Genomic DNA, 24,159 nt, shown 5'->3' with positions numbered 1-24,159 from the left:
TTACTACATATCATATATATATTTGTAATGTTAATATTAGCTAGGGAAAGGGGTTGTTGGGGGTGGAGAGAGGAAGTAAATGACATGACAAGAGAGCTGAGTAATAAATAAAGTGCTGATACTGAGTAGATGTTTAGAATGTGTTGGGCCTGTTTCCCTTTTTGTAGAAATGAGAGGTCAGAAAATAGGTGATGGGGTAAAAAAACCAGGAGGCTGATTTTGTAATGTAGATGAAATCTTTTTTTTTTTCCAAGATGAATTATTTTTGTGTTGCATGTGGTTTAGATAAGCATCACTTCAAGAACTGTGGCATCAGTACGTAGACATAAAGGTGGAAATGTTGCAGAATAGAAAAAAAATGGGCTTCAAAATGACAACATGGATTAGTATACTGTTCCAAGACAGATTATAGCAGTTACCCATATGATCAGCAAAATGAGAATTAAAACACTTGCCTTAAACCCACGTTGTGAGTATCAACTGCAGTGATGTGTATGGAAGCTCTTTGTACGTGATAGTGTCACAGATATGTATGTGAATTTGATGATGGATGGCAGAGTACATTAGATGTTTACTCTTTGAGATGACACTGTAGAATGGTGGTGAGAAATTATATGTTAAAGGATCGGAAGGATCAGAAGATGAGCTTGTTTTCTATTTGCAGAAGGGCTGATTTGGAACTAAGGTGTGAAGTATAAAGATTTTTCTGCCTCAAAGGTATTTCTGGGGTCATCACTGATTGGGTCGCAATTTTACTCCTTTTTGAGTGATGACTGCAGTCTTTTGTTATTATCTGAAAACATGAATTCAAACAGAATCTAGTTTTTGACATTTGTTTTTTGCAGGAACTTGTAAGTTCTCGTGTGGTTTAATATATGCAGGTTAGAACCAGAACATCAGTTACTTATAATTGTAACTTGCTGGAAATTAATTTGCTTTTGATGTGGGATTATCCTTTCAGATTGAGGAAGAAAATGTTCATTTGAACTGACTTATTCACCTCTGAAAGTAGAGGCTTTCATTTAGAAATCTGTTCAGAGGAATTCATGTACTCCTTTCTCAGCCCCCTGGATTTCCACGCAGTTTAGATATGATTTATTGGTTTTACTTCTGTATTTTCATGTGTGAGGATTTCTTGGTGCCTTCAAGTCAGAGACTTTAAGATCAATGTTAATCTGTGTTGCTTAATATCTGGGTGGTTGTGTGTTTTTGTCAATTAAGTAGAATTTGCTACATCTGTTTCTCAGTTGTTCTATATCTGTTCCCTTGCCAAATTATTTGAGGGCATATTATCTTTCCTCTGTACTTAAGTATTTCTCTAGCTTTTGTCCCTTTATTCATCTACTTATTTCAAGAAGTTTGTTGAAGGTTTAGTGAGTGCCTTGACTTTTGTTAAATACTAGAGATTCCTTCAGGAGAGAGAGCCCATAAGCAGGTAGTTACCTACACTGTGAAAGGGCAGATAGCAAGAGAGGTCTGTCGGCCATTAGTAATTCCTAGTAGGCAGCAGTAACAAGCAAGTTAGGCTTGTGCTAGAGCTTCAGATGGTATTGTCAATCAAGTTCTTACTCCTTGTGGGGACACAGAGGATTCCCAGTGTGTGTGTGTGTGTGTGTTATCGAAGAGGGCTGTTGGCAAAGGCTTCTTAACCTTGACTAAGGTAGAGTAAGCCAGTTGTAGGATGCAGTGGAATGGCTGTAAGTAGAGGGTGACAGTAAAGAAATCAGCATCGGAGAGGAGGAGGGTGTGTGTTTTGTTCTTGAAAGTCAGTGGTGCATCCATGTCCCGAGAAGCTGAGCAGCGCAGAGATGAATTCTTTTGGAAGATCACTGAGGTAGTTTGCTCTGGAAAGGAAGTAACGTTTATTCATGCTGGAGAAAATTCTGAGTGCTGTGCCGTCTTCAGGAAGCTTGTGAGCTCTGATCACCATTTTCCTCCCTTTGTTTTTAGTGGTGATTGACAAATCAAGTTACAATGTCCCCGGAAGTGGCCTTGAACCGAATTTCTCCAATGCTGTCTCCATTCATATCCAGCGTGGTCCGGAATGGGAAAGTGGGACTGGATGCTACAAACTGTTTGAGGATAACTGACTTGAAATCTGGGTATGTATCAGAACTAATTCAGTGAATTTACCAGAACCAGTTCAGCCTTTCCCTAATAATAAACCGTTCTAACCAGACTCATAAAAGTTGAATACCACAGAAATTTGTGAAGTCATGATGTCGTCACGTGTTGGTTAACTTGGTTTTGTTTAATTCTTCACATTTTATGTTCAAGTTATTTTATTTGTGTTGTGGGTCCTTGCTTTATGGTCAGAATGTTCATGTCTTTTTTTCTGGCTTATCTCTTTGTGAACAGTGCACCATGTAGGTTTTAGCAAGTATGGTGTTCATTCACTGGCTTGTTTTCTTATGTTTGCTGTCCAGCATACACTTATTTATTTATTTTTTAAAAAGATTTATTTGTTTACTTGAAAGAGTTACACAGAGAGAGGAGAGGCAGAGAGAGAGAGAGAGAGAGAGAGATCTTCCATCTGCTGGTTCACTCCCCAATTGGCCACAACGGCTGGAGCTGCGCCAATCTGAATCCAGGAGCTTCTTCCGGGTCTCCCACGCGGGTGCAGGGTCCCAAGGACTTAGACCATCTTCTACTGCTTTCCTAGGCCACAGCAGAGAGCTTGATCAGAAATGGAGCAGCTGGGTCTTGAACTGGTGCCCATATGGGATGCTGGTGCTTCAGGCCAGGGCGTTAACCCACTGTGCCATAGCACCGGCCTCTAGCATACACTTTAAAAATTGAATTTGGTGATTCTGAATTTAACATCATTTGATGATCTTTTAATACAGAAATTATAATAGAGCCAACATGAATCATTCCTCTTAATGGGGTTGAAACAGCAAGATGTCACACCTAGAAATGTTATATTAAAAAAAAACCCAACATTTTATTTCAAAATAAATTTAGACTTACCGAAAAGTTACAAAAATACTACAGGAGGGACTGGTGCTATGGTGTAGTGGATAAAGCTGCTGCCTGCAGTGCTGGCATCCCATATAGGCACCAGTTCAAGTCCTGGCTGCTCCACTTCCAATCCAGCTCTCTGCTATGGCCTGGGAAGGCAGTGGAAGGTGGCCCAAGTCCTTGGGCCCCTGCACCCATGTGAGAGACTCAGAAGAAGTTCCAGGTTCCTGGTTTCAGATTGGCCTAGCTCTGGCTCTTGTGGCCATTTGGGGAGTGAACCAGTGAATGGAAGAATTTCTCTCTCTCTCTCTCTCTTTTTCTGCCTCTGCTTCTCTGTAACTCTACCTTTCAAATAAATAAATAAATCTAAAAAAAAAAACTACAGGAAATTAACACTTAAAATATTGTTAATTGTTCTATAGGTCTGATGTGAATAGTGCCAGTTTTCCCATTCATGTTTGTTTTTTGATCTTGGAGCCAATCTGGAATACAAACTGTGTTTAGTAGTCAAGTGTCCTTAGTCTCCCCAGTCTGGCAGTTCCTCAGTTTTTGTATTTCATGACCTTGACAGTTTTAAAGAGCACTGGCTGATTATTGTATAAAATGGTGCTCTGACTTGGCTTAATATGACTGTACTTCTGAAAGTTAATGGAAAAACAAACTCATCATTTAATTCCATTTCCCACAGACTTTCTGAATTCTTCTTGTGCTTGTATTTTCTTTTCATTTGTGTGAAAAGTGCATTTTTCCCTCAGAACACCATGATGTGTAGTACCATTCTCAATGCATCAGATCAAGGAGTAGCTTTGATCACCTTATTAAGATTTTGTCTACTGAATTTCTCCACTGTAAAGTGAACTCACTTTCCCTTTGCGATTTGTGAGACTCTTACAGAATGACGCTCAGAGATCCTGCTTCTCATCATACTTTTGTCCACCATCTTCAGCATTCACTGATGGTTCTTGCCTACAATAGTTATTATTCTGGTACTTGTGTAATATCTATTACACCATGTGGGTTTTAGCAAGTATGGTTTTCATTCACTGGCTTGTTTTCTATTTCTATTTCTATATCTATTTCCCTCATTCCTCCCACATTTATTAATTTGAATCCTACTACAACAAAGCGCTGTCCCTTCTCCTCCAATTATTTTTTATTCAATTATTTGTCGTTATGAAATTTTAGGTATTTATTTTATTCTATGGGTTATAATTCAAGGGAGTCTTTGATTTATCCTGGTTTGCCTTGATGACTTTTTGACTTCACGAAGATGCAGAAGTAATAAGTCATTCCGTAGGAACTGCTTCAGTTTTGAATTCGGCCCCTCTGCTGGCCAGTGATCTATGGTAGCTACTCTTGTGCTACTGGCTGGCAGCGGTGCACCCCAGGCCCCGGTCAGTTGTGGGATCGTGAGGAAGCGACATCCTGTGAGTGTTGCTGAGGTGTGCTGCACGGTGGCTTCGGTGGATTAAATGTCTTTTCGACTTAATGATTTTTTTTTTTTTTTTTTTTTTTTTTTTTTTTTTTTTTGACAGGCAGAGTGGACAGTGAGAGAGAGAGACAGAGAGAAAGGTCTTCCTTTGCCGTTGGTTCACCCTCCAATGGCCGCCGCTGCAGCCGGCGCACCGCGCTGATCCTGGCAGGAGCCAGGAGCCAGGTGCTTTTCCTGGTCTCCCATGGGGTGCAGGGCCCAAGCACCTGGGCCATCCTCCACTGCACTCCCTGGCCATAGCAGAGAGCTGGCCTGGAAGAGGGGCAACCGGGACAGAATCCGGCGCCCCAACCGGGACTAGAACCCGGTGTGCCGGCGCCGCAAGGTGGAGGATTAGCCTATTGAGCCACGGCGCCGGCTAACTTAATGATATTTTGTTTTACGATGGGCTTAAGGGGATGTAATCCCATCAATAAATCAAGGAGCACCTGTTTTATCATTTATTTTCTCCCTCAGTTGTTCCAGGTTTTGTCATTGGAAGATCTGTCAGGTGATTTTGGTATATCCTCATCATTTTTTTGAGCACTTTCTTGCCATAAATATTGCTTTCTTGACTTTCTTTTAACTTTCCTTGTTAGGTTCTATTGCCTTTCACCTTTCTAATCTTGCTGTTTTTTGACAGAGCTGTAGATTTGGATATAAGGACTTAGATTTATGTTACTAGTAAGATAAAGACTAAGTTAAGTACCTTTTTGGAAGAGGTATGCTTTTTTTTTTGGCCAGGCAGAGTTAGACAGTGAGAGAGAGAGAGAGACAGAGAGATAAGTCTTCCTTCCATTGGTTCTCTACCCTAGTGCCCACTATGGCCGGCGCTACACCGTTCTGAAGCCAGGAGCTGGGCACTTCCTCCCAGTCTCCCATGCGGGTGCAGGGACCCAAGCACTTGGGCCATCCTCCACTGCCTTCCTGGGCCACAGCAGAGAGCTGGACTGGAAGAGGAGCAACCAGGACTAGTACCTGGTGCCCCAACTGGGACTAGAACCTGGGGTGCCGGCGCTGCAGGCAGAGGATTTGCCAAGTGAGCCATGGCACCGGCCAGAGGTACGCTTTTTTAAAGATCTGTTGTTAGGGGTCGTTGTTGTGGCACAGTGGGTTAAGTTACCACTGGAATGCTGGCATCTGTTATCAGAGAGTGCCATTTCAAGTCTCATCTGCTTGTTTCTAATCCAGCTTCCTGCTAATGTACCTGGGAAGGCAGCAGGTGATGGCCCAAGTGTTTGGGCCGCTGTCACTGATGTGGGAGATCCAGATAGAGTTCCTGGCTCCTGACTTTGGCCTAGCCCAGTTCATGCTGTTGCGGCCATTTGGGAAGTGAACCAGCAGATGGAATATCCTTCTCTCTCTGTCTCTCTCTGACTCTCTGCCTTTCAAATAAGTAAATCATAAAAAAAGATCTGTTTTGTCTTCAACTTCATTAATCAAATGCTGGTTGAGCATTTACTGTTTGTTAGTCATTTTGTTAGTGTCAGGCTCTCTTTTTGTTATTGTTGAGGAAAAAGAAAGTGGTAGATAGAACTCCTGTGGAGTTGATAGGAAGAAGGCTTTAATGTTCCTTTTTGTTGCTTTGAATCTAAAAATTACCCATACACATTAGGGGATTTATAAATAAACTGTCATTCTGAAAATAGTCAGGGGTCGGAAACTGATGTTTCTTTTACTGGATTAATATTTTATGCCTTCTAGTCAAGCAGCAGGCCAAGTGCTTCCTTGGCTTTTAGGTGGGAGGTTTTGCCAGATTTTCCGTGTTTCTTTCCTTCTTTGATTTTCTTTGTTAAGTTTTTATTTCTGCATTGTGCTCATTTCTCTTTTTTTCTGTATGTTTTCGAGGGTTTAAAACTGTTGATCTTCAATTCTTTGGCTGAATGAGATTTTTAGGGATATCTGTTTTCTCCTGCTTTCACCAGCTCCTCTCCTAGCCTATCTCGCATTTTACTGTTGGACTCACACACATTAGGGATTCTCTTATTTGGCATTTTAGGTGTGTGAGTCTTAAGTCTGTGTAGCCAGAGGTGGCTCTCGTTTTCTCACTAGGCCTGAATTTCTTTATCCATAAAGTCAGCGTATGGGATGATTAGGGTTTTAACACATGAAAAATCCTATGAAAACACCCAAATACCCATCAGCTAATGAATGAACAAATATAGTATATCAAAAAGATCAAATGTTATTCAACCATATGAAAGAATTAAGTACTGATTGATGCTACAACATGGATAAACTTGGGAAATGTTATCCTAAATGAAAGAAGCTTATCACAAAAGGTCACACATTGTATGATTCCATTTATATGAAATATCCAGCATAAACCAATCTACAGATACAAAGTAAAGCAGTGGTTGCCATGGGCTAGGGGAGTGAGAAGTGTCTGGTAATATGGATGGGATTTCTTTTTTGGGTGCCAAAATGTTCTAAAATTAGATAGTGGTAATGTTTGCATAATTCTGTGATATACTAGAAATGAATTGTATACCTTAGAGTGCATTTCGTGATATGTGAAGTATACCTCAATAAAGCTGTCACTGAAAAACAACTTGTGAACCAGGGATGTTTACCGTCCGGAATGGATAGGACAAAAACATACGTTTTGCTTCTTTAGCTTGTCACAAACATTCTTTTCAGAGTCATTGAGAAGTTGATAGGGAACTGATGGCCAGTGCACTGGTGACTGGTTTTTGTAAGATAACGTGAACTTGAATTTCTTATTCCTTATATCAGTATCCTGAGAGACTGATGGATTTTATCAACACCAGGTCACTTTGCGTTTTTTGTTGCACATTTCCTTTGGATGCATTTGGTGCATCCAAATGCCTGAATGTTTAATTGAATGTGTGAGTGTAAATAGTGGATCTGGTAACAAGTTAGAAATAAGGGACCGGTATTGTGGCATAGCGGGTAAAGCCGCCGCCTGCAGTACTGGCATCCTGTATGGGCACCAGTTTGTGTCCTGGCTGCTCCACTTCTGATACAGTTCCCTGCTGATGGCCAGGGAAAACAGTGGAAGATGGCCCAGGTCCTTGGGCTCCTGTACCCAAGAAGTGTGGGAGACCTTGAAGGAAGCTGCAGGCTCCTGGCTTTGGATCTGCATAGCTGCAGTCATTGTGGCCATATGAGGAGTGAACCAGTGGATGGAAGACCTCTCTTTCTCTCTCTCTCTCTGCCTCTGCTTCTCTCTAACTCTGTCTTTCAAATAAATAAATCTTTTAAAAAAATTAAAAAAAAAAAAAAAGAAATGAATCCACTTGTCTTGGCTCTGCTAGGGGTGGGAAATGTCGGGCCTGAGGGCCGAGTAAAACCCATGAAACCATTTGGTCTGGGCCTGCCAAGGCAACCACACGCAGGACTTGAAATTCAGTAGATCTGTAGCAGGCCAAGTTTTTTTTTTTTTTTTTTTAAGATTTATTTATTTATTTATTTGAAAGTCAGAGTTACACACAGAGAGAGAAGTAGAGGCAGAGAGAGAGAGAGAGAGAGAGAGGTCTTCCATCCACTGGTTCACTCCCCAGTTGGCTGCAACGGCTAGAGCTGTGCTGATGCGGAGCCAGCAGCTTCTTCCGGGTCTCCCATGCAGGCGCAGAGGCCCAAGGACTTGGGCCATTTTCTACTGCTTTCTCAGGCCATAGCAGAGAGCTGGATAGGAAGTGGAGCAGCCAGGTCTCAAACCAGCACCCATATGGGATGCCAGCACTGTAGGCAGAGGCTTTATCCACTATGCCACAGCGCCGACCCCAGGCCAAGTATTTTTTTTTTTTTTTTTGACAGGCAGAATGGACAGTGAGAGAGAGAGAGAGAGAGAGACAGAGAGAAAGGGCTTCCTTTCCTGTTGGTTCACTCCCCAATGGCCGCTGCGGCTGGTGCGCTGCGGTCGGCGCACCACGCTGATCCGAAGGCAGGAGCCAAGTGCTTCTCCTGGTCTTCCATGCGGGTGCAGGGCCCAAGTATTTGGGCCATCCTCCACTGCACTCCCGGGCCACAGCAGAGAGCTGGACTGGAAGAGGAGCAACCAGGACAGAATCCAGCGCCCCGACCGGGACTAGAACCCGGTGTGCCAGTGCCACAGGCAGAGGATTAGCCTATTGAGCCGCGGTGCTGGCCAAGGCCAAGTTTTAAGTTGGTAATTTTGTAGGGCATGTGAATGATGTTATAAATATCCAAATGGTCCTTGGTAGGAAAAAGGTTCCCCACATGGCTAATTCTGCCTGAAAAATATTTGAAGTACCATTAATGACTTTTAGTATTCATGGAATTTATTTTCTGTAGCTTTAAATAAAAGTACCTCTATCGACATTAACAAAGTTGCTGTGCATAAAATGATGTGAAAAGCCTTGTTAACCTAGAGTATTATTGATGTCTTTTATGTAGTACTTGTCAGAAAGATTCATGAAAGTTCTTTGGAAGCTTATTAACAATTTTTTCTTCAATCCTCCTGTCAGCCACAGTGTGAATTCCTCAAGTTTCCATAGCAAAACAGTGGCAGAGTTAGGGAAAGAATGGTTTCTTGTTGGTGTGTCACTTTTGGCATTTCCCTTTTTCTTCTAGATCTGCAGGACTGCGCTATGAGGGCTGGGTTCCACATTTCTAATTCCTGTTAGCTGGGAGGAGTGTACTTGCCATAGGGCACAATGTGCATGGACCGCGTGAAGTGAGGAGAGTGAATTTTGGAGATCACAAAACCTAGTCTTGTTACTGTCTGCACACATTTGTGCCACCTGTGCTTGAAGAGATAAGGTCTGAGAATCTACATTCTCGATCTGGTTCATAGAGGGGCTATATGGACAAGAATCTAATCAAAAGAAACTTTTTTATTTTTTTTTATTTTTTTATTTTTTATTTATTTATTTTATTTATTTATTTTTTTGACAGGCAGAGTGGACAGTGAGAGAGAGACAGAGAGAAAGGTCTTCCTTTGCCGTTGGTTCACCCTCCAATGGCCGCCGCGGCCGGCGCGCTGCGGCCGGCGCACCGCACCGATCCGATGGCAGGAGCCAGGAGCCAGGTGCTTTTCCTGGTCTCCCATGGGGTGCAGGGCCCAAGCACCTGGGCCATCCTCCACTGCACTCCCTGGCCACAGCAGAGGGCTGGCCTGGAAGAGGGGCAACCGGGACAGAATCCGGCGCCCCGACCGGGACTAGAACCCGGTGTGCCGGCGCCGCTAGGCGGAGGATTAGCCTAGTGAGCCGCGGCGCCGGCCAAAAGAAACTTTTTTAAAATAGTTTCATTTTGTTCTTCTCCTGTGGCACCTAGATCTTTCTACCTTATTTAAGATTATGTCTCCTAACTCCATTGCTAGGCTGCTACTTAAGGATGGTGCATTCTTATTTAATTTATTTTTATGCCTTCTTAAGATCTGTTATGGTACTTTTCACATGTAATGTAAGGAATGAATGAATGAATGAATGAGTGGGTTTGATGTTTTCTTAGAGAGGTTGCTTGGTTTGGGGATCAGAGTGATTCCTACTTGTGGCTTGAAAGTATGCTTATTGGCCTGGTACTGCATTGCTTAAATTGTTAGACATACTTCGTTTTAATGACATTCACTGACAAGTGAATTAACATTTCTGAGATAATCATAACATATATTACAGTACTGGGTTTACTCTTCTAGGTAAAATGTATACTGAGATCTTGAAGGGCCAAATTATTAGTTTTAGGGAATTATTCCATGAGCTTACTGAATGTTTATGAGTTCTGTGCTCCATGTTAATTTGATCACAAGCATGTGCTGTTTGTAAGATGCCATATTTTGTCATTTTTAGTGATTTTTCTAATCTTAAAGATATCTGAGTGTCTGTGATCCTTCTGGAATGATGCCTGGCAAACATAACAGGGAAGAAAGCAGAGACGGCTCATTGCAACCTGTAGCAGCTGAGCCTTAATATCTTTTCTCAGCATATTGCAGTGACTCAACCTTACTGGCACATGGCTGTGTTTGGGGCATCTGCTGTGACATCTCATCCACCCACAACTACCTGTTGCATTTTTTTGTCCATGTTCTGAATTTCATTACTTAGTTAAAAATAGATACTCCGTGTAAGTACTTGATTACTAAATAGTTAGGACAGTTATAAAAGATGAGTGCTGTAAGCTTTGAAGGCTAATCTGAGTTTGGCTGCATTAGTCTCTGCCTGGCAGGCTGAAACTTGTGTCTGGAAGGAAGCTGCTGCCCTGGGAGGCATTGATTTGATATTGAAGATGGGCAGTTTTCAATAATTTACTTGTAGTTTTTCACTTGGCTTCTCCATGTCACTTTTCTTTTCTGCTCTGAGATCTCATTCCTTTTTTTCCCTGTACATATCTTCTTACTTTATGTATTCATTATATATAAATGTATCCTAATCAATATGTTCTAATATTTTGCATGTTTAAAAATGTTTATACATGTTTATACAAATGATAGTGTACTGGGGTCAGTGCCGTGGCTCAATGGGTTAACGCCCTGGCCTGAGCACCGGCATTCCATATGGGTGCTGGTTTGTGTTCTGGTTGCTCCTCTTCCAATCCAGCTCTCTGCTATGGCCTGAGAAAGCAGTAGAAGATGCTCCAAGTTCTTGGGCCCCTGAACCCATGTGGGAGACCCGGAAGAAACTCCTGGCTCCTGGCTTTGGATTGGCATGGTTCCAGCCCTTGTGGCCAGTTGGGAAGTGAACCAGCAGATGAAGACCTCTCTCTCTCTTTCTCTCTCTCTCTCTCTCTCTCTCTCTCTCTCTCTCTGCCTCTCCTCTCTCTGTAACTCTGACTTTCAAAGAAATAAATGGATCTTAGAAACAACAGCAACAAAAAATAAATGATAGTGTACTATATCTATTTGTCTGTAACTTCCTTGTTTTGCATTGTTGTAAGTTAATGAGATTTATCTGTGTTAATCCTTATGGCTCTAGTTCTTTTCATTACACTGCTATATTGTATTACCTTGTTTGAATATGCCCCCTCTCCATTTTAACTCAGTTTTAAAAAAATAATGTATTTGAAAGGTAGAGTTATGGAGAGAGAGAGAGAGAAAGAGAGAGAGAGAGAGAGAGAGAGAGAGAGAGAGAGATATCTTTCAAACACTGACTCACTCCCCCAAATGGCTGGGGTTTGACCAGGCTGAAGCCAATAACTTGGAACTCCATCCAGGTCTCCCACATATGTGTAGTGGTCCAAGGATTTGGGCCATCTTTGACTGCTTTCCCAGGCATGTTAATAGGGAACTGGATTAGAAGTGGAGCAGCTGAGACTTGAACTGCCACCCATTTTGCCAGTTTGTAGGTGGCAGCTTAACCCACTGTGCCACAACACCAGACCCCAAATTCATTCTTCTTGTGGTAGATTTTTATATTAAAAACATTTTTTGAGAAAGAATGCCACATTTATTCTTACATGTGTGCAAGAAGACACATATGAGACTTATTTTCTGGGGTAAAGTTCTTTGAACTGGTTATATTTACACATTAGTGGTTATAAAATCAAATGAGTGAGTCACTGCAACATTTAAAAAATGAGTAAGAATAGAATGGAAACTCTCAGAATGTGTCATGCATAGTAAGAATAAGCAGTGTTTTGTGATTTTTTTTTCAGGTAAATAAGTGTGTATGTACTAGATCACAATTAAAAAACATGTGTGTGATGATTAAAAGAGTTCAAAAGCTATTCTTGAGGGTATATTTCTAAGAAAAGAATCACTGGCTCTTAGGGTGTGTGCATCTTCCATTTTCTAAGACATTGCCAGATTTTATCAGTTTCCTTCTATCAGAAATGAGAGTTCCCATTAGTCTGTAGCCTTACCATTTCTTAGTACTGTCAGACTGAAATTTTTGCCAAGCTGATGGATGTGAAATGCTATCTCATTATGGTTTTAATGTACATTTCTCTGGTTACTAGTGTGGGAAAAAATCTTTTCATATACTTACTGGTAAGATAGATTTTTTTTGTTTGGGGATATCCTGTTTTTATCTTTTAAGTGGATTGTTGGTGTTTTTTTAGATTTAAAAAGTAATTTTTATATATTTTTATCTTAATATTTTGAGTTACATGTATTATAAATATATGCATGTGGTCTGTGACTTTTATTCTTATTTGATACTACTTAGGACCAGGAGTTTTAGTTTTAGTGAAGTCAGTCTCACCAATATTTTCCTTTCTGGGTCATATATATACACACACAGACACACACACGTATACATTCACAAAGAGGCAGAATTTTAAGAAATTATGGCCTATCCAAAAACATACATCTTCATCTAAAAATATTAAAGTTTTCCTTTTCGAGGCTTTAAATAGAAATATATTGTTCCTATAAAATCGTTCCTATAAAATAGAGGGTGAGATAAGGTTTTTTTCTTTTTCCCAATGTGGATTATTGGTTGACCAATCAGCATTATTTATTGAGAAGGCCATCCTTTGCCCATGGATCTGCAATGCTGTTGTCTCTGTCATCCTGTCAGATTTATATCAGATGTTGACCTCTTTCTAGTTTTTCTGTTCCAGTTTAGCAGTCTATGCCAATTGCATAGTCTTAGCTATTACAGCTTTATAGAATGCAATAATAACTAATTAGATAAATTCTCCGCATCTGTCTTGATCCAGTACTTGAATACTGTCTTGCTTAATTATGTAATTAATTAATCTAAAAAATTTATTCATTTGAAAGGCGGAGAGGAAAGAGAGAGACAGAGATGTCTTTTGCAACTGCTGATTCACTCCTCAGATGCCCTCAAACAACTGTGGCTGGGCCAGGCCAAAGCCAGAAGTCCAGAACTCAATCTGGATCTTCCATGTAAATGGCAGGGACCCAACTACTTGAGCTACCACCTGCTATATCTCAGGGTCGGATTGAAAGTAGAGCTGAGACTCGAACCCAGGCACTGTGATATGGGATGCAGGTGTCCCAAGCGGCATCTTAACTGCTGTGCCAAATGCCCATTCCTAGCCATGTATCTTATTTTAGTTTTTCAATTTTAAAAAAAATATTTATTTACTTGAAAGAGTTACACAGAGAGAGAAGGAGAGGCAGAGAGAGAGAGAGAGAGAGAGAGAGAGGTATAGACAGAGAGAGAGGTCTTCACTGGTTAGAGAGAGAGAGAGAGAGAGAGAGAGAGGTGTAGACAGAGAGAGAGGTCTTCTATCCACTGGTTCATTCCCCAATTGGCCACAGTGGCTGGAGCTGTGCCAATCCAAAGCCAGGAGCCAGGAGTTTCTTCTGGGTCTCCCACATGAGTGCAGGGGCCCAAGGACTAGGGCCATCTTCTACTGCTTTCCCAGGCCATGGCAGAGAGCTGGATTGGAAATAGAGCAGCTGGGACTCAAACTGGCGCCCATACAGGATGCCGGCACTGGGGGCAGCGGCTTTATCTGCCGTGCCACAGCACTAGCCCCAAGCCATATATTTTAAATATATGCATTAAATAACCTCATTTAAATAGTCATATCAGGAAACATACTGTAATTCAGTTAACAACAACAAAAAAAACCTCTTTTTAATTCATTGGGAAAAGGAAATTAAGGAAACTGGCCTGGTGAGGGTCTAACTGAGCATTTAAGGTCAAGAAAGCTCTCTCTGAGGAAATGGCATTTAAGTGGGACTATGCAGAGATGAGAATAATTCAGTGAGAAGAGTTGGGAGATTTGACATAAAAAGGCAGGAGAAGGAATTGAATGTGCAGGGATCCATGAGGCCTCTGTGGTTGAGATGTAGTGAGAGAATATGAGGTGGAACTGAGAGGAGACTGTGGTAGTCAGGGGCCAGGTTATGCAGAACCTGGTGGAGTATATCATATGGGTATTTGGAAAATTACATTTTATTTTGAGTGGGATAAAAAGCTATTGCATGATTTTAAGCAGCAAAAAGATATCCTGTTTATATCTAAAAATAAAGCCACTGGTTGTTATATATAAATGGCCTGTGCAGGGTAAGCTATACTAGTTAACTGGCTGGTGCTATCTACAAGGTAAAATCATGAGGGTATTGAATTTGGCTTTCGAGAGGGAATTGAGAATGACTTCCTGTTTCTTTTTTCTTTTTTTTTTTTTTTTTGCCAGGCAGAGTTAGACAGTGAGAAAGAGAGACAGAGAGAAAGGTCTTCCTTCTGTTGGTTCATCCCCCAAATGGCTGCTGCGGCCAGTGTGCTGTGCCGATTTGAAGCCAGGAGCCAGGTGCTTCCTCCTGGTCTCTCATGCGGGTGCAGGGCCCAAGCACTTGGGCCATCTTCCACTGAACTCCCGAGCCACAGCAGAGAGCTGGACAGGAAGAGGAGCAACCGGGACAGAACCGGCGCCCCAACCGGGACTAGAACCTGGTGTGCTGGCGCCACAGGTGGAGGATTAGGCCAGTGAGCCGCAGTGCCAGCCGACTTCCTGTTTCTTAGCTTGGGTTAGCGGGCAGATGGTTGTGCTGTTTGCTGAGATGGGGAAGATTGGTGGAGGAACTGCTTTCATGTGGATCGGTTGCTTTCTGTGTCTCCCACGTGGTCATCATTCTAGGTCTCCCCTTTACCTGGTTCCTGTGTTGAATCTCATATTTTATTTTTTTGTTTTAATCTCTTGCTTTGTTGGAGCATAAACTCCATCAACATTCTAAGAAAGGGAGAAGAGAAAATAACATTTTTGGGGTTCTTGAAAGTCTGACAATGTCTTTTTTTAGTTTTAAATGTAATTGATAATTTGGGCAGATAGAGAAGCCTAGGTTGAAAATGCTTTTCCGTTGGAATTTTGAAGGCCTTGATCTGTAATCTTGAGGACACCCCAGCACACACATTGTTATTGTTATAGTTTCGTGCATGTATCTTCTCTTACTGCTGTAAGGATATTAACTAAGTTTTAAAAAATGCTTCTATCCCTTGCATTATCTCTGTTTTTATCTCTGTCTTTCATGTTCATGGCTTTCCTGGAACTGGGGATTCTTGGATGTTTATGTTTATTAAATTTTGAGGCTCTGAAATGCAAATTTGAAGCTCTTTGTACATGAGTGAGGTCATCAGCTCCTCAGCTTCACTGTGCTTGGTCAGGCAACAACCTGGCCTTTTCATTATGTGGCTGCAGACTCATTAGCTGGAGGTCTTTCTTTGGGGCTATAAAATAAAATGTGCCAATAGAGACACATATGTTCCTGTATACCGGCAAAATACTAAATATTGGGCCAAAGAGTATGCAAATTTAAAGACTTTTGATATATTTAACATATTTTAGTATATATAGTATAGTATATACATAATATATTTAGTACAGTATATACTATATATTTAGTATATTATACATAAGGATATATAAACTTACATCTTATTGTATTTTTCTCAAGAAGTTTCAACTTCCACTAGCAATATATGAAGATACCAGTTCCTCTATAATCTTGATAATATCAGTTTTTTAAATCTTGTAAGATTACTTATAATCTTGATAACATCAATTTTTAAATCTTGTAAGATGTAATTTCATAGTTGATAATGGTATTTAATTACTCTTATTTTGCTTTATTGGAGTGCATGTGAGTGTGAATTAGCAATTCATGCTATTTGTCCATTTTTCTGGTGGAACATTTATTTTTCTTATTATCTGTAAAACTTGCCCTTTGTTATATTCTTTAAATTAAATGAATTTATTTAACATGCAGAAGCTCTTAAGTATATTATATTGAGTCATTATTGTGTCCTATCTTTTGCCATACTTTGGGATGGTAGAGACTTTCCTTTTCCATTTGCTTTTTATTTTTTAAGATTTATTTATTTATTTGAAAGTCAGAATTGCAGAGAGAGAGAGAGAGAGAGAGAGAGAGAGATCTCCCATCTGCTGTTTCATTCACCAAATGGCCGCAACACCAGACTGAAGCCAGGAGCTTCTCCCAGGTCTCCCATGTGGATGCAGGGGCCCAAGCACTCAGGGCATCCTTGCTGCCTTGCAGGCACATTAGCAGAGAGCTGGGTTGGAAGTGGAGCAGCTGGGAAATGAACATATGGGATGCTCATCACAGGTGGTGGCTTATTCCACTACACCACAATGCCAGTTTCTCAATTTACTTTCGATATGCTAAAACTTTTATTTTTTCTGTTGCTGAATCTGTTTCCTTCATGGATTCTTTTAACATTTTGCTGAATTATTGTCTTAGTTTGAGAGACCCCTTAAATTCTATTATTCTTTCATTTTTATCCGAAATTAATTGATCTGGAGTTTTTGCAAATGATATGATACAGAAATGGGATTTTTGCTATTTTTTAAAATAATCTTCTAGTTGTCCCAGCATCATTCATAAAATAAACTTATTCATTCACAATTTTGAAGTGCTGTCCTATGTGCTGAATTCTTATATTTGTTTTCCCTATGATCTGTCTGTATTTGCTTGTGCAGTTAACACAGCATTTCAATTATTGTGGCTTTATAATATAGTTTGATTGGCATGGGATAAGACTTTTATATTTGTTTGCAGAAAGTGGAATCTTTACTACAGGGGCCAACAAATTGCAGAGTCAGATAGTAAATATTATAGGTGTGTTAGTCTTATGGTCTATATTGCAGCTATTCAGGTCTGTCATGGTAGCATGAAATATGTGACAGCACATATGGATGACTGTGACTGTCTTCCAACAAAACTTTACTTAAAAATAGGTGATTAGCCTGTGGGTGGTAGTTTCACCATATGGAACAGACTTGTTTTATTATGTCAGGTGGTCTCTTCCAGAGTATGGCCAGTCTCTCCTTTCTATGTCTACTGTTATGACTGTAAATAAAGGTTTGTATTTCTTCATTTTGCTTCTGCGTGTTTATTATTAACTTCATTACTAATGTTTTATTCTTTGGCTGTTGTGTAAAAATTCTCAATTGTTTATTTCCATATCTGAAAGCTAACACAGAAGAAATTGTATTTTTTATTTTATTTTTGGACAGGCAGAGTAGACAGAGAGAGAGAGAGAGACAGAGAGAAAGGTCTTCCTTTTGCCGTTGGTTCACCCTCCAATGGCCACCGCACCGCGCTGATCCGATGGCAGGAGCCAGGTACTTATCCTGGTCTCCCATGGGGTGCAGGGCCCAAGCACTTGGGCCATCCTCCACTGCACTCCCTGGCCACAGCAGAGAGCTGGCCTGGAAGAGGGGCAACCAGGACAGAATCTGGCGCCCCGACCGGGACTAGAACCCGGTGTGCCGGCACCGCAAGGCGGAGGATTAGCCTAGTGAGCCACGGCACTGGCTTAAGAAATTGTATTAAGGTTGAATCAGAAGCTTTTAGAAAATCTAATAATTCCATAGTTCAATAATCTTTTATCAGAACAATTAAAGCTACTTATGGTGAGTTTGGGACAAAGAAAGAAATTCAGGAACAGGAGAGCTAAAGCAAGATTTGAGGGAGGGAAGGGGTTGACGCAAGCCAGAAGTGAGGTTGGACAGAGCCATCCTTAGAGGTAATCTGTTTCAGCATGATTTAGTGGTGAGCATGGGGGTCTCAGTCAGTGAGGTCTGAGTTTAGTCTCGATTCTACCAATGAGTAGCAGAGTGACCTTTGATAGCCTCTCTGTGCTTCACTTTTCTTCTGAACAGGAATAATATTAATAACCTCATGTAGTAACATGGAAAGAATTAGAGGTTACTTGAAATTAATCAAGCACAGAAAGGCAAGGACTATATGGTCTCACATGTGGAATCTAAAAAAGTTGATCTCTTAGAAGTTGAGAATATAGGGGCCGGTGCTGTGCCATAGCAGGTACAGCCGCTGCTTGCGTCACCAGCATCCCAAATGGGTCCTTTCTGCTCCAATTCTGATCCAGCTTCCTGCTGATAGTCTGGGGAAAAGCAACAGAAGATGGCTCATGTGCTTGGACCCCTGCCATCCATGTGGGAGACCTGAAAGAAGCTCCTGGTTCCTGGCTTTGGATCACCCTATCTCTGGTCATTGTGGCCATTTGCGGAGTGAACCAATGGATTCAAGATCTCTGTGTCTCTGTCTCTCCTTCTGTTTCTCTCTCTCTGTAATCCCGCTTTTCAAATAAATTAATTAATTAAAAAAAAAAAGTTGAGAGTATAATGGTGGTTACCAGAGGCTGGGGAGGGTAGAAGGATAGGGAGGGATGAAGAGAGGTTGATTAATGGGCTCTAGTTAGATAGGAGTAAGAAGTTCCAGTATTTTTTTTTTTTTTAGAAGTTCCAGTATTTTTTATTGTGCAGTAGGGTAACTATAGCTAATGACAATGTACTGTATAGTTCTTTTAAAAAAAATAGAAGAAAGGATTTTGAATGTTTTTACCTTAAGGAAGTGTTAAATGCTTGAGGAGATAAATATGTTTAAACTGATTGGATATTATACAATGTATATATGTATATATACATAATATGGTGTCTCATAAATATGTATAATTTTTGTGTGTCATTCAAAAATAAAATGGATATTAATTACCTTATTGAGTGGGGATGAAGTGAGATAACTCATGTTAAGTACTTAGAACACTACCTGGGCCGGTGCCGTGGCTCACTTGGCTGATCCCCCACCTGCGGCGCCAGCACCTCAGGTTCTGGTCCTGGTTAGGGTGCCAGATTCTTCCCGGTTGCTCCTCTTCCAGTCCAGCTCTCTGCTGTGGCCCGGGAAGGCTGTGGAGGATGGCCCAGGCGCTTGGGCCCTGCACCTGCAGGGGAGACCAGGAGGGGGCACTTGGCTCTTGGCTTTGGATCAGCACAGCGCGCCGGCTGTGGCAGTGATTTGGGGGGTGAACCAATGGAAAAGGAAGACCTTTCTCTCTGTCTCTCTCTCACTGTCTAACTCTGCCTGGCCAAAAAAAAAAAAAAAAAAAAGAACAATACCTGGTCATATTCTTCATTAATGGTAGCTGCTATTATTATATTATTATTATGTATAACATATGCATCCTTATTATTTCCACTTTATTATTGTTGTTGTTAGGCAGTTTGCAGAATCTCATTGTCGTTTCAGAGGCAGAGACCATATAACAGTGTGTATGTGTCCACGCAAGCAGTGTAGTAGGAGCTGGCTAATAAGACCCAGGCAAGTGGAGCAAAGTAGGAGCTCACATGATGTACAAAAAGAGAAATGAGCAAGCAGAAAAGGACAGGAGATCTGAAGATTTTTGTTTCTTGGGTAACTTTTTATCTTGTCATTTGCTTTTTTGGAGATCCAGGAAAGCAGGAAAAAATATCAGTATGGTTAACTTAGAGTCTGCGGGTGGATGTAATTTAGAATATTTGTTTAGGTTGAAGAATGAATGAGAATGGAATTGCTGAGAGCTGGATTGGAAGAGGAGCATCCAGGACTAGAACTGCACCTATATGGGATGCCAGCGCCATAGGTGGAGGATTAACCAACTGTGCCACAGTGCCTGCCCCACAATGCTTCTTAATGTAAAGTTGAAGTCTGTCAAAGCCTCTTAAGAGAGTGTGCAGGGCCCTGGCTGCTCCACTTCCAATCCAGCTCTCTGCTATGGCCTGGGAAAGAGCAGAAGATGGCTCAAGTGCTTAGGCCTTTGTACCTGCATGGGAGACCCAGAAGAAGCTCCTGGCTCCTGGCTTTGGATTGGCACAGCTCTGACCGTTGTGGCCATCTGGGGAGTGAACCAGCAGATGGAAGAACCTCTCTCTCTCTCTCTCTCCCTCTCTCTCTCTCTCTCTGCCTCTCTTAACTCTGCCTTTCAAATAAATAAATAAATTTTTTAAAAAGTGTGCAGACTAGACTGGGGAGTTCTCTCAGAGCATGAGGGGCATTAGTGGTGGGCTGTTGAACTATGCTCCTGTGGGCAGTGGGTGCAGTTATAAGATGTTAATAAGTCAGAATTCTGGCTAGAGCCCAGGATGCTTCTCTAAGTACCACAGCATCTGGAAACTTGGTGAACAGTGACTGGTGTTGACAGTGTGATATTATTGAGTTTAGGACGTGCTTCAGGAGGTATCTAGTTCCCTCTGCTCCTCCTGTCCCAACCTATCCTCTTCTCTTAGATCTTTACCCTGGAGCTACCTGTCTAGCTTTCTTCTGTATTATACTAGCTGATAGTAGTATAAAATCCCAATATTTATAATTTTAATCTATTTATAGGACTTCATTTTTTTTAAAAGGTTTATATATTTATTTGAAAGGCAGAGTTACAAAGAGGCAGAGGCAGAGAGAGAGAGATAGGTCTTCCATCCACTGGTTCATTTCCCAAATGTTTGCAACAGCTGGAACTTGGCCAATCCAAAGCCAGGAGCTAGGAGCTTCTTCTGGGTCTCCCACATGGGTGCAAGGGCCCAAGCACTTGGGCCATCTTCCACTGCTTTCCCAGGTGTATTCGCAGGAAGCTGGATTGGAAGTGGAGAAGCTGGGACTCGAACTGGTGCCCGTACTATGTCACAGTGCTGGCCTCAGGACTTTTCATATTTTAAAGTGCCAACACATAAGGTGTTTTCTGATCTTTTGTATATTGATACTTTATATTTTAAGTGGTAGGGTTGATTTTAACCCAGGGAACCTGAAATAGCTGAGTTTGAGAACTTCTGGTAGGACTGCAGAGTGAGTCCAGGAGGAATCGGAGTCTGGGATTTTACGTGGTTATGAGTTTTGGGCTTTTCATGCCCCGGAGTGACCTCATCTCAGGACAGCTTCACTAGATGTGGGGTTTGAGGTAGAGGAAGAGGTGAAGGCTAGTGGCCAGTGAGATTTCTAAAGGAAAGGGGGCTGAACGTCTGTCTGTTCCTAGCTCTGTTTCACACTATCTAAGGGAATAAAAGAAGATCACTCCTACTTTTGTGTTTTGTGCCATATATTTTATATAATTTTAAGGCAGCATTTTTTGACTAGTTTTTATTTCATTGCATGATAAATATGCTAGTTCCTTGATTTAGAAGAGGTGAATATTTTTTAGTACATGTTAATGTAAATTTGTTTTAAGACTCTAGATGATCACTGTGCCATCACTTATATTTGAAAAGACTCTTACTACTAATGTAGACTGAACCTCCTTTTAGCTTCCCTATTGCCTGAGTAATTTTGCTCTTGGTGCCATGTTGCTTTAGAAAGTGTTTTGTTACCTTCCTTCTCAAGGCCACATCTCCTCAGTGATTTAGTTATCTTTCTCATGGCATGTCATGAAAGTTAAGTTTATCCTATTGACCTTGCTTCTCTTGACTTTGAAAAATGTATCCTTTCTTCTGTTTTCTGAGAAGATTTTTATCTCAACCTTTGCTCCTGCCAACTCATGGATAACAAATCTTGAATCATGTACTTTTGGAGAATATTTTGATGTTCTACTTTTAAGTAAGGCTAATGTCTTCAGAATGACTTTTTTTCTTTTATGAATTGCTGAGACTTTTAATACACATTATTTTGTAATTTTGTGAATTAGGTTATTGACATGTAGGTTAAGTTTTGGACTTAGCACATGCTTTTTTGATATAGGAAGATATACCTAACAAATCACCATTTTAATCATTTTTTTAAAGATTTATTTATTTGAAAGGCAGAGATACAGAGTGAGAAGGAGAGAGAGAGAGAGTGAGTGAGATCTTCTATCTGCTGGTTTACTCCCCAAATGGCTGCATTGTTGGAGTTGGGCCAGGCCAAAGTCAGGAGTCAGGAGCTTCTTCCAGGTCTGCCACGTGGTTGTAGGGGCCCAAGCCATAGCTAGGAGCTGGATCAGAAGTGGAGCACTCAGAACTCGAACTGGCTCCTATATGGGATGTTGGCACTGTAAGTAGAGGCTCAACCTTCTATGCCACAGTGCAGACCCCCATTTTAATCATTTTTTAAAAAATATTTATTTACTTATTTGAAGGACAATTACATAGGGCTTGAGAGGGTGAGAGTTAGGGAGAGAGAGAGAGAGAGAGAGAGAGAGATCGATCTTCCATTCTCTGGCTCACTTCCCAAATGGCTGCAACTGCTGGGACTGGGCCAGGCTGAAGCTAGGAACCGGGAAATCCATTTAGGTCTCCCATGTGGGTATTGGGGCTCAAGCACTTTGGGCCATCTCTCACTGCCTTCTCAGGAATCAGCAGGGAGCTGGATCAGAAGGAGAGCAGCTGGGACTAACCAGTGCTGCAGTAGAGATGCTAGTGTTTAACCTGCTGTGAAATGGCACTGGTCCCCATTTTAACCATTTTTAAGTATATGGTTCTGTGACACTAAGCACATTCACAGATGTGGCATGCAGAGATGATGTTCAAGTCTAAAACTTTTTCTTCTTGCAGAACTGTAACTCTGTACCTATTAAACAATACCCCTGATCTATTGATAGCCACCATTCTCCTTTCTGTTTCTGTGAATTTGACTACTCCAGGTACTTATGTGTGATTGGAATCATGTAGTATTTGTCATTTTGTGATTGGCTTAATTCAGTTAGCATGTTTTCAAGGTTCATCCATGTAGCATGTCAGAATTTCCTTCCTTTGTAAGGCTGAGTAATAGTCCATTGTATGTGTATATCATGTTTTGTTTATACATTCTTCTGTTGATGAGCACTTGGGTTGTCATCTACCTTTGACTTCGTGAATAATACACTATTAGTCTAGGTATACAAATATTTGTTTTAGCTCCTCTTTTCAGTTCTTTCAGATTTATACCCAGAATTGGAATTGCTGGATCATATGGTAATTCTGTTTACTTTTTTAAGATTGATTTATTTATTTGAAAGGCAGAGGTACAGAAAGAGGCCTTTCATCCACTGGTTTACTCTCCAGATGGCCACAACAGCCAAAGCTGGGCCAGTCTGAAGCCAGGATCTAGGAGCTTCTTCGAGGTCTCCCACATGGGTGCAGGGGCCCAAGGACTTGGGCCATCCTCCGCTGCTTTCCCAGGTACATTATCAGGGAGCTGGATTGGAAGAACAGCTGGGATATGAACTGGCACCCAGATGGGATGCCGGCGTTGTAGGCAGTGGCTTAACCTGGTATGCCACAAAGTTGGCCCCCTCTGTTTACTTTTTGAGGATTAGTCAAATTGTTTTTCTACAGTGTTGTACCTTTTTACATTCTCACCAACAATGCATAAGGGTTCTAATTTCTATGCATTCTCACCAACACCAACAGTTGTTATTTTCTGTGTTTTGTTTGCTATTTGTGTGTGTACAATAATTTCCATCCTCATAGTGACTATCTCATAGTGATTTTGGTTTCCTCTGTTGAATAGTGACTTGAATATTTCTTCATTTGCTTATTGGTGATTTGTTTATCTTTTTTGGAGAACTATATTCAAATCCTGTGTCCATTTATAATTTTTGTTTTGGTTTTTGAAGTACAGGATTTCTTTCTAGATTCTGAATGTCAATCTCTTAGTTCGATATATGATTTAAAAATATCTTCTCCCACTCCACGGGTTACTTTCTTACTGTGTTGGTGGTGTCCTTTGGTAGACAGAATTTTCTCTTTGAGAAAGTTCAAGGTGTTTTTATACTGTTCATTCAGTCAGCTTGATGTCTGAGAAGCTAAAATCACTCCTCTAGCTGCCCCTCTCTTTGCACTTTCTCCTTGCTACAAACAGAAGGATGCACTGAGATCTAGCATCCCGCTCCTAGGACGAGGAGAGCCATCTACTAAAGCACCCTCTTCTCCCAGAGTAAGAGCCTTTTGATGGAGAATTAGTGACCCATAGAATATGAATAATATGTTATGATTATGGTAGTAGTGATGCATGCACATTGGTTCACTCACATGGCTGCATTTCAGCAGTGAGGACAATGATAAAATAATAGCTATTGTCATTATCATTAATAATGTTATAATTGTAATCCACATGCTTTGAGAGATGCAATCACATGTCATCTATACAGTAGTCC

General features: G+C 41.1%; 1 protein-coding gene across 3 annotated transcripts in view; it reads left to right on the top strand.

Annotated features, from left to right (window-relative positions):
- BABAM2 (BRISC and BRCA1 A complex member 2) overlaps positions 1 to 24,159 on the top strand; it is a 502,023-nt gene that overhangs the window by 1,315 nt on the left and 476,549 nt on the right. For all 3 annotated transcript variants that reach the window (XM_002709945.5, XM_051843055.2, XM_017340849.3), the window contains exon 2: positions 1,951 to 2,102. In XM_002709945.5, coding sequence (XP_002709991.1) covers positions 1,975 to 2,102 — 128 coding nt within the window. In that variant the 5' untranslated portion in view covers positions 1,951 to 1,974. The remainder of the gene's footprint in view (positions 1 to 1,950; positions 2,103 to 24,159) is intronic.

This window comes from Oryctolagus cuniculus, chromosome 2, assembly GCF_964237555.1.
Source record: "Oryctolagus cuniculus chromosome 2, mOryCun1.1, whole genome shotgun sequence".
Classification (NCBI taxonomy): Eukaryota; Metazoa; Chordata; class Mammalia; order Lagomorpha; family Leporidae; genus Oryctolagus; species Oryctolagus cuniculus.
Note: the sequence above shows the minus strand (reverse complement) of the source record. Positions and strands in the feature narration are given on the sequence as shown.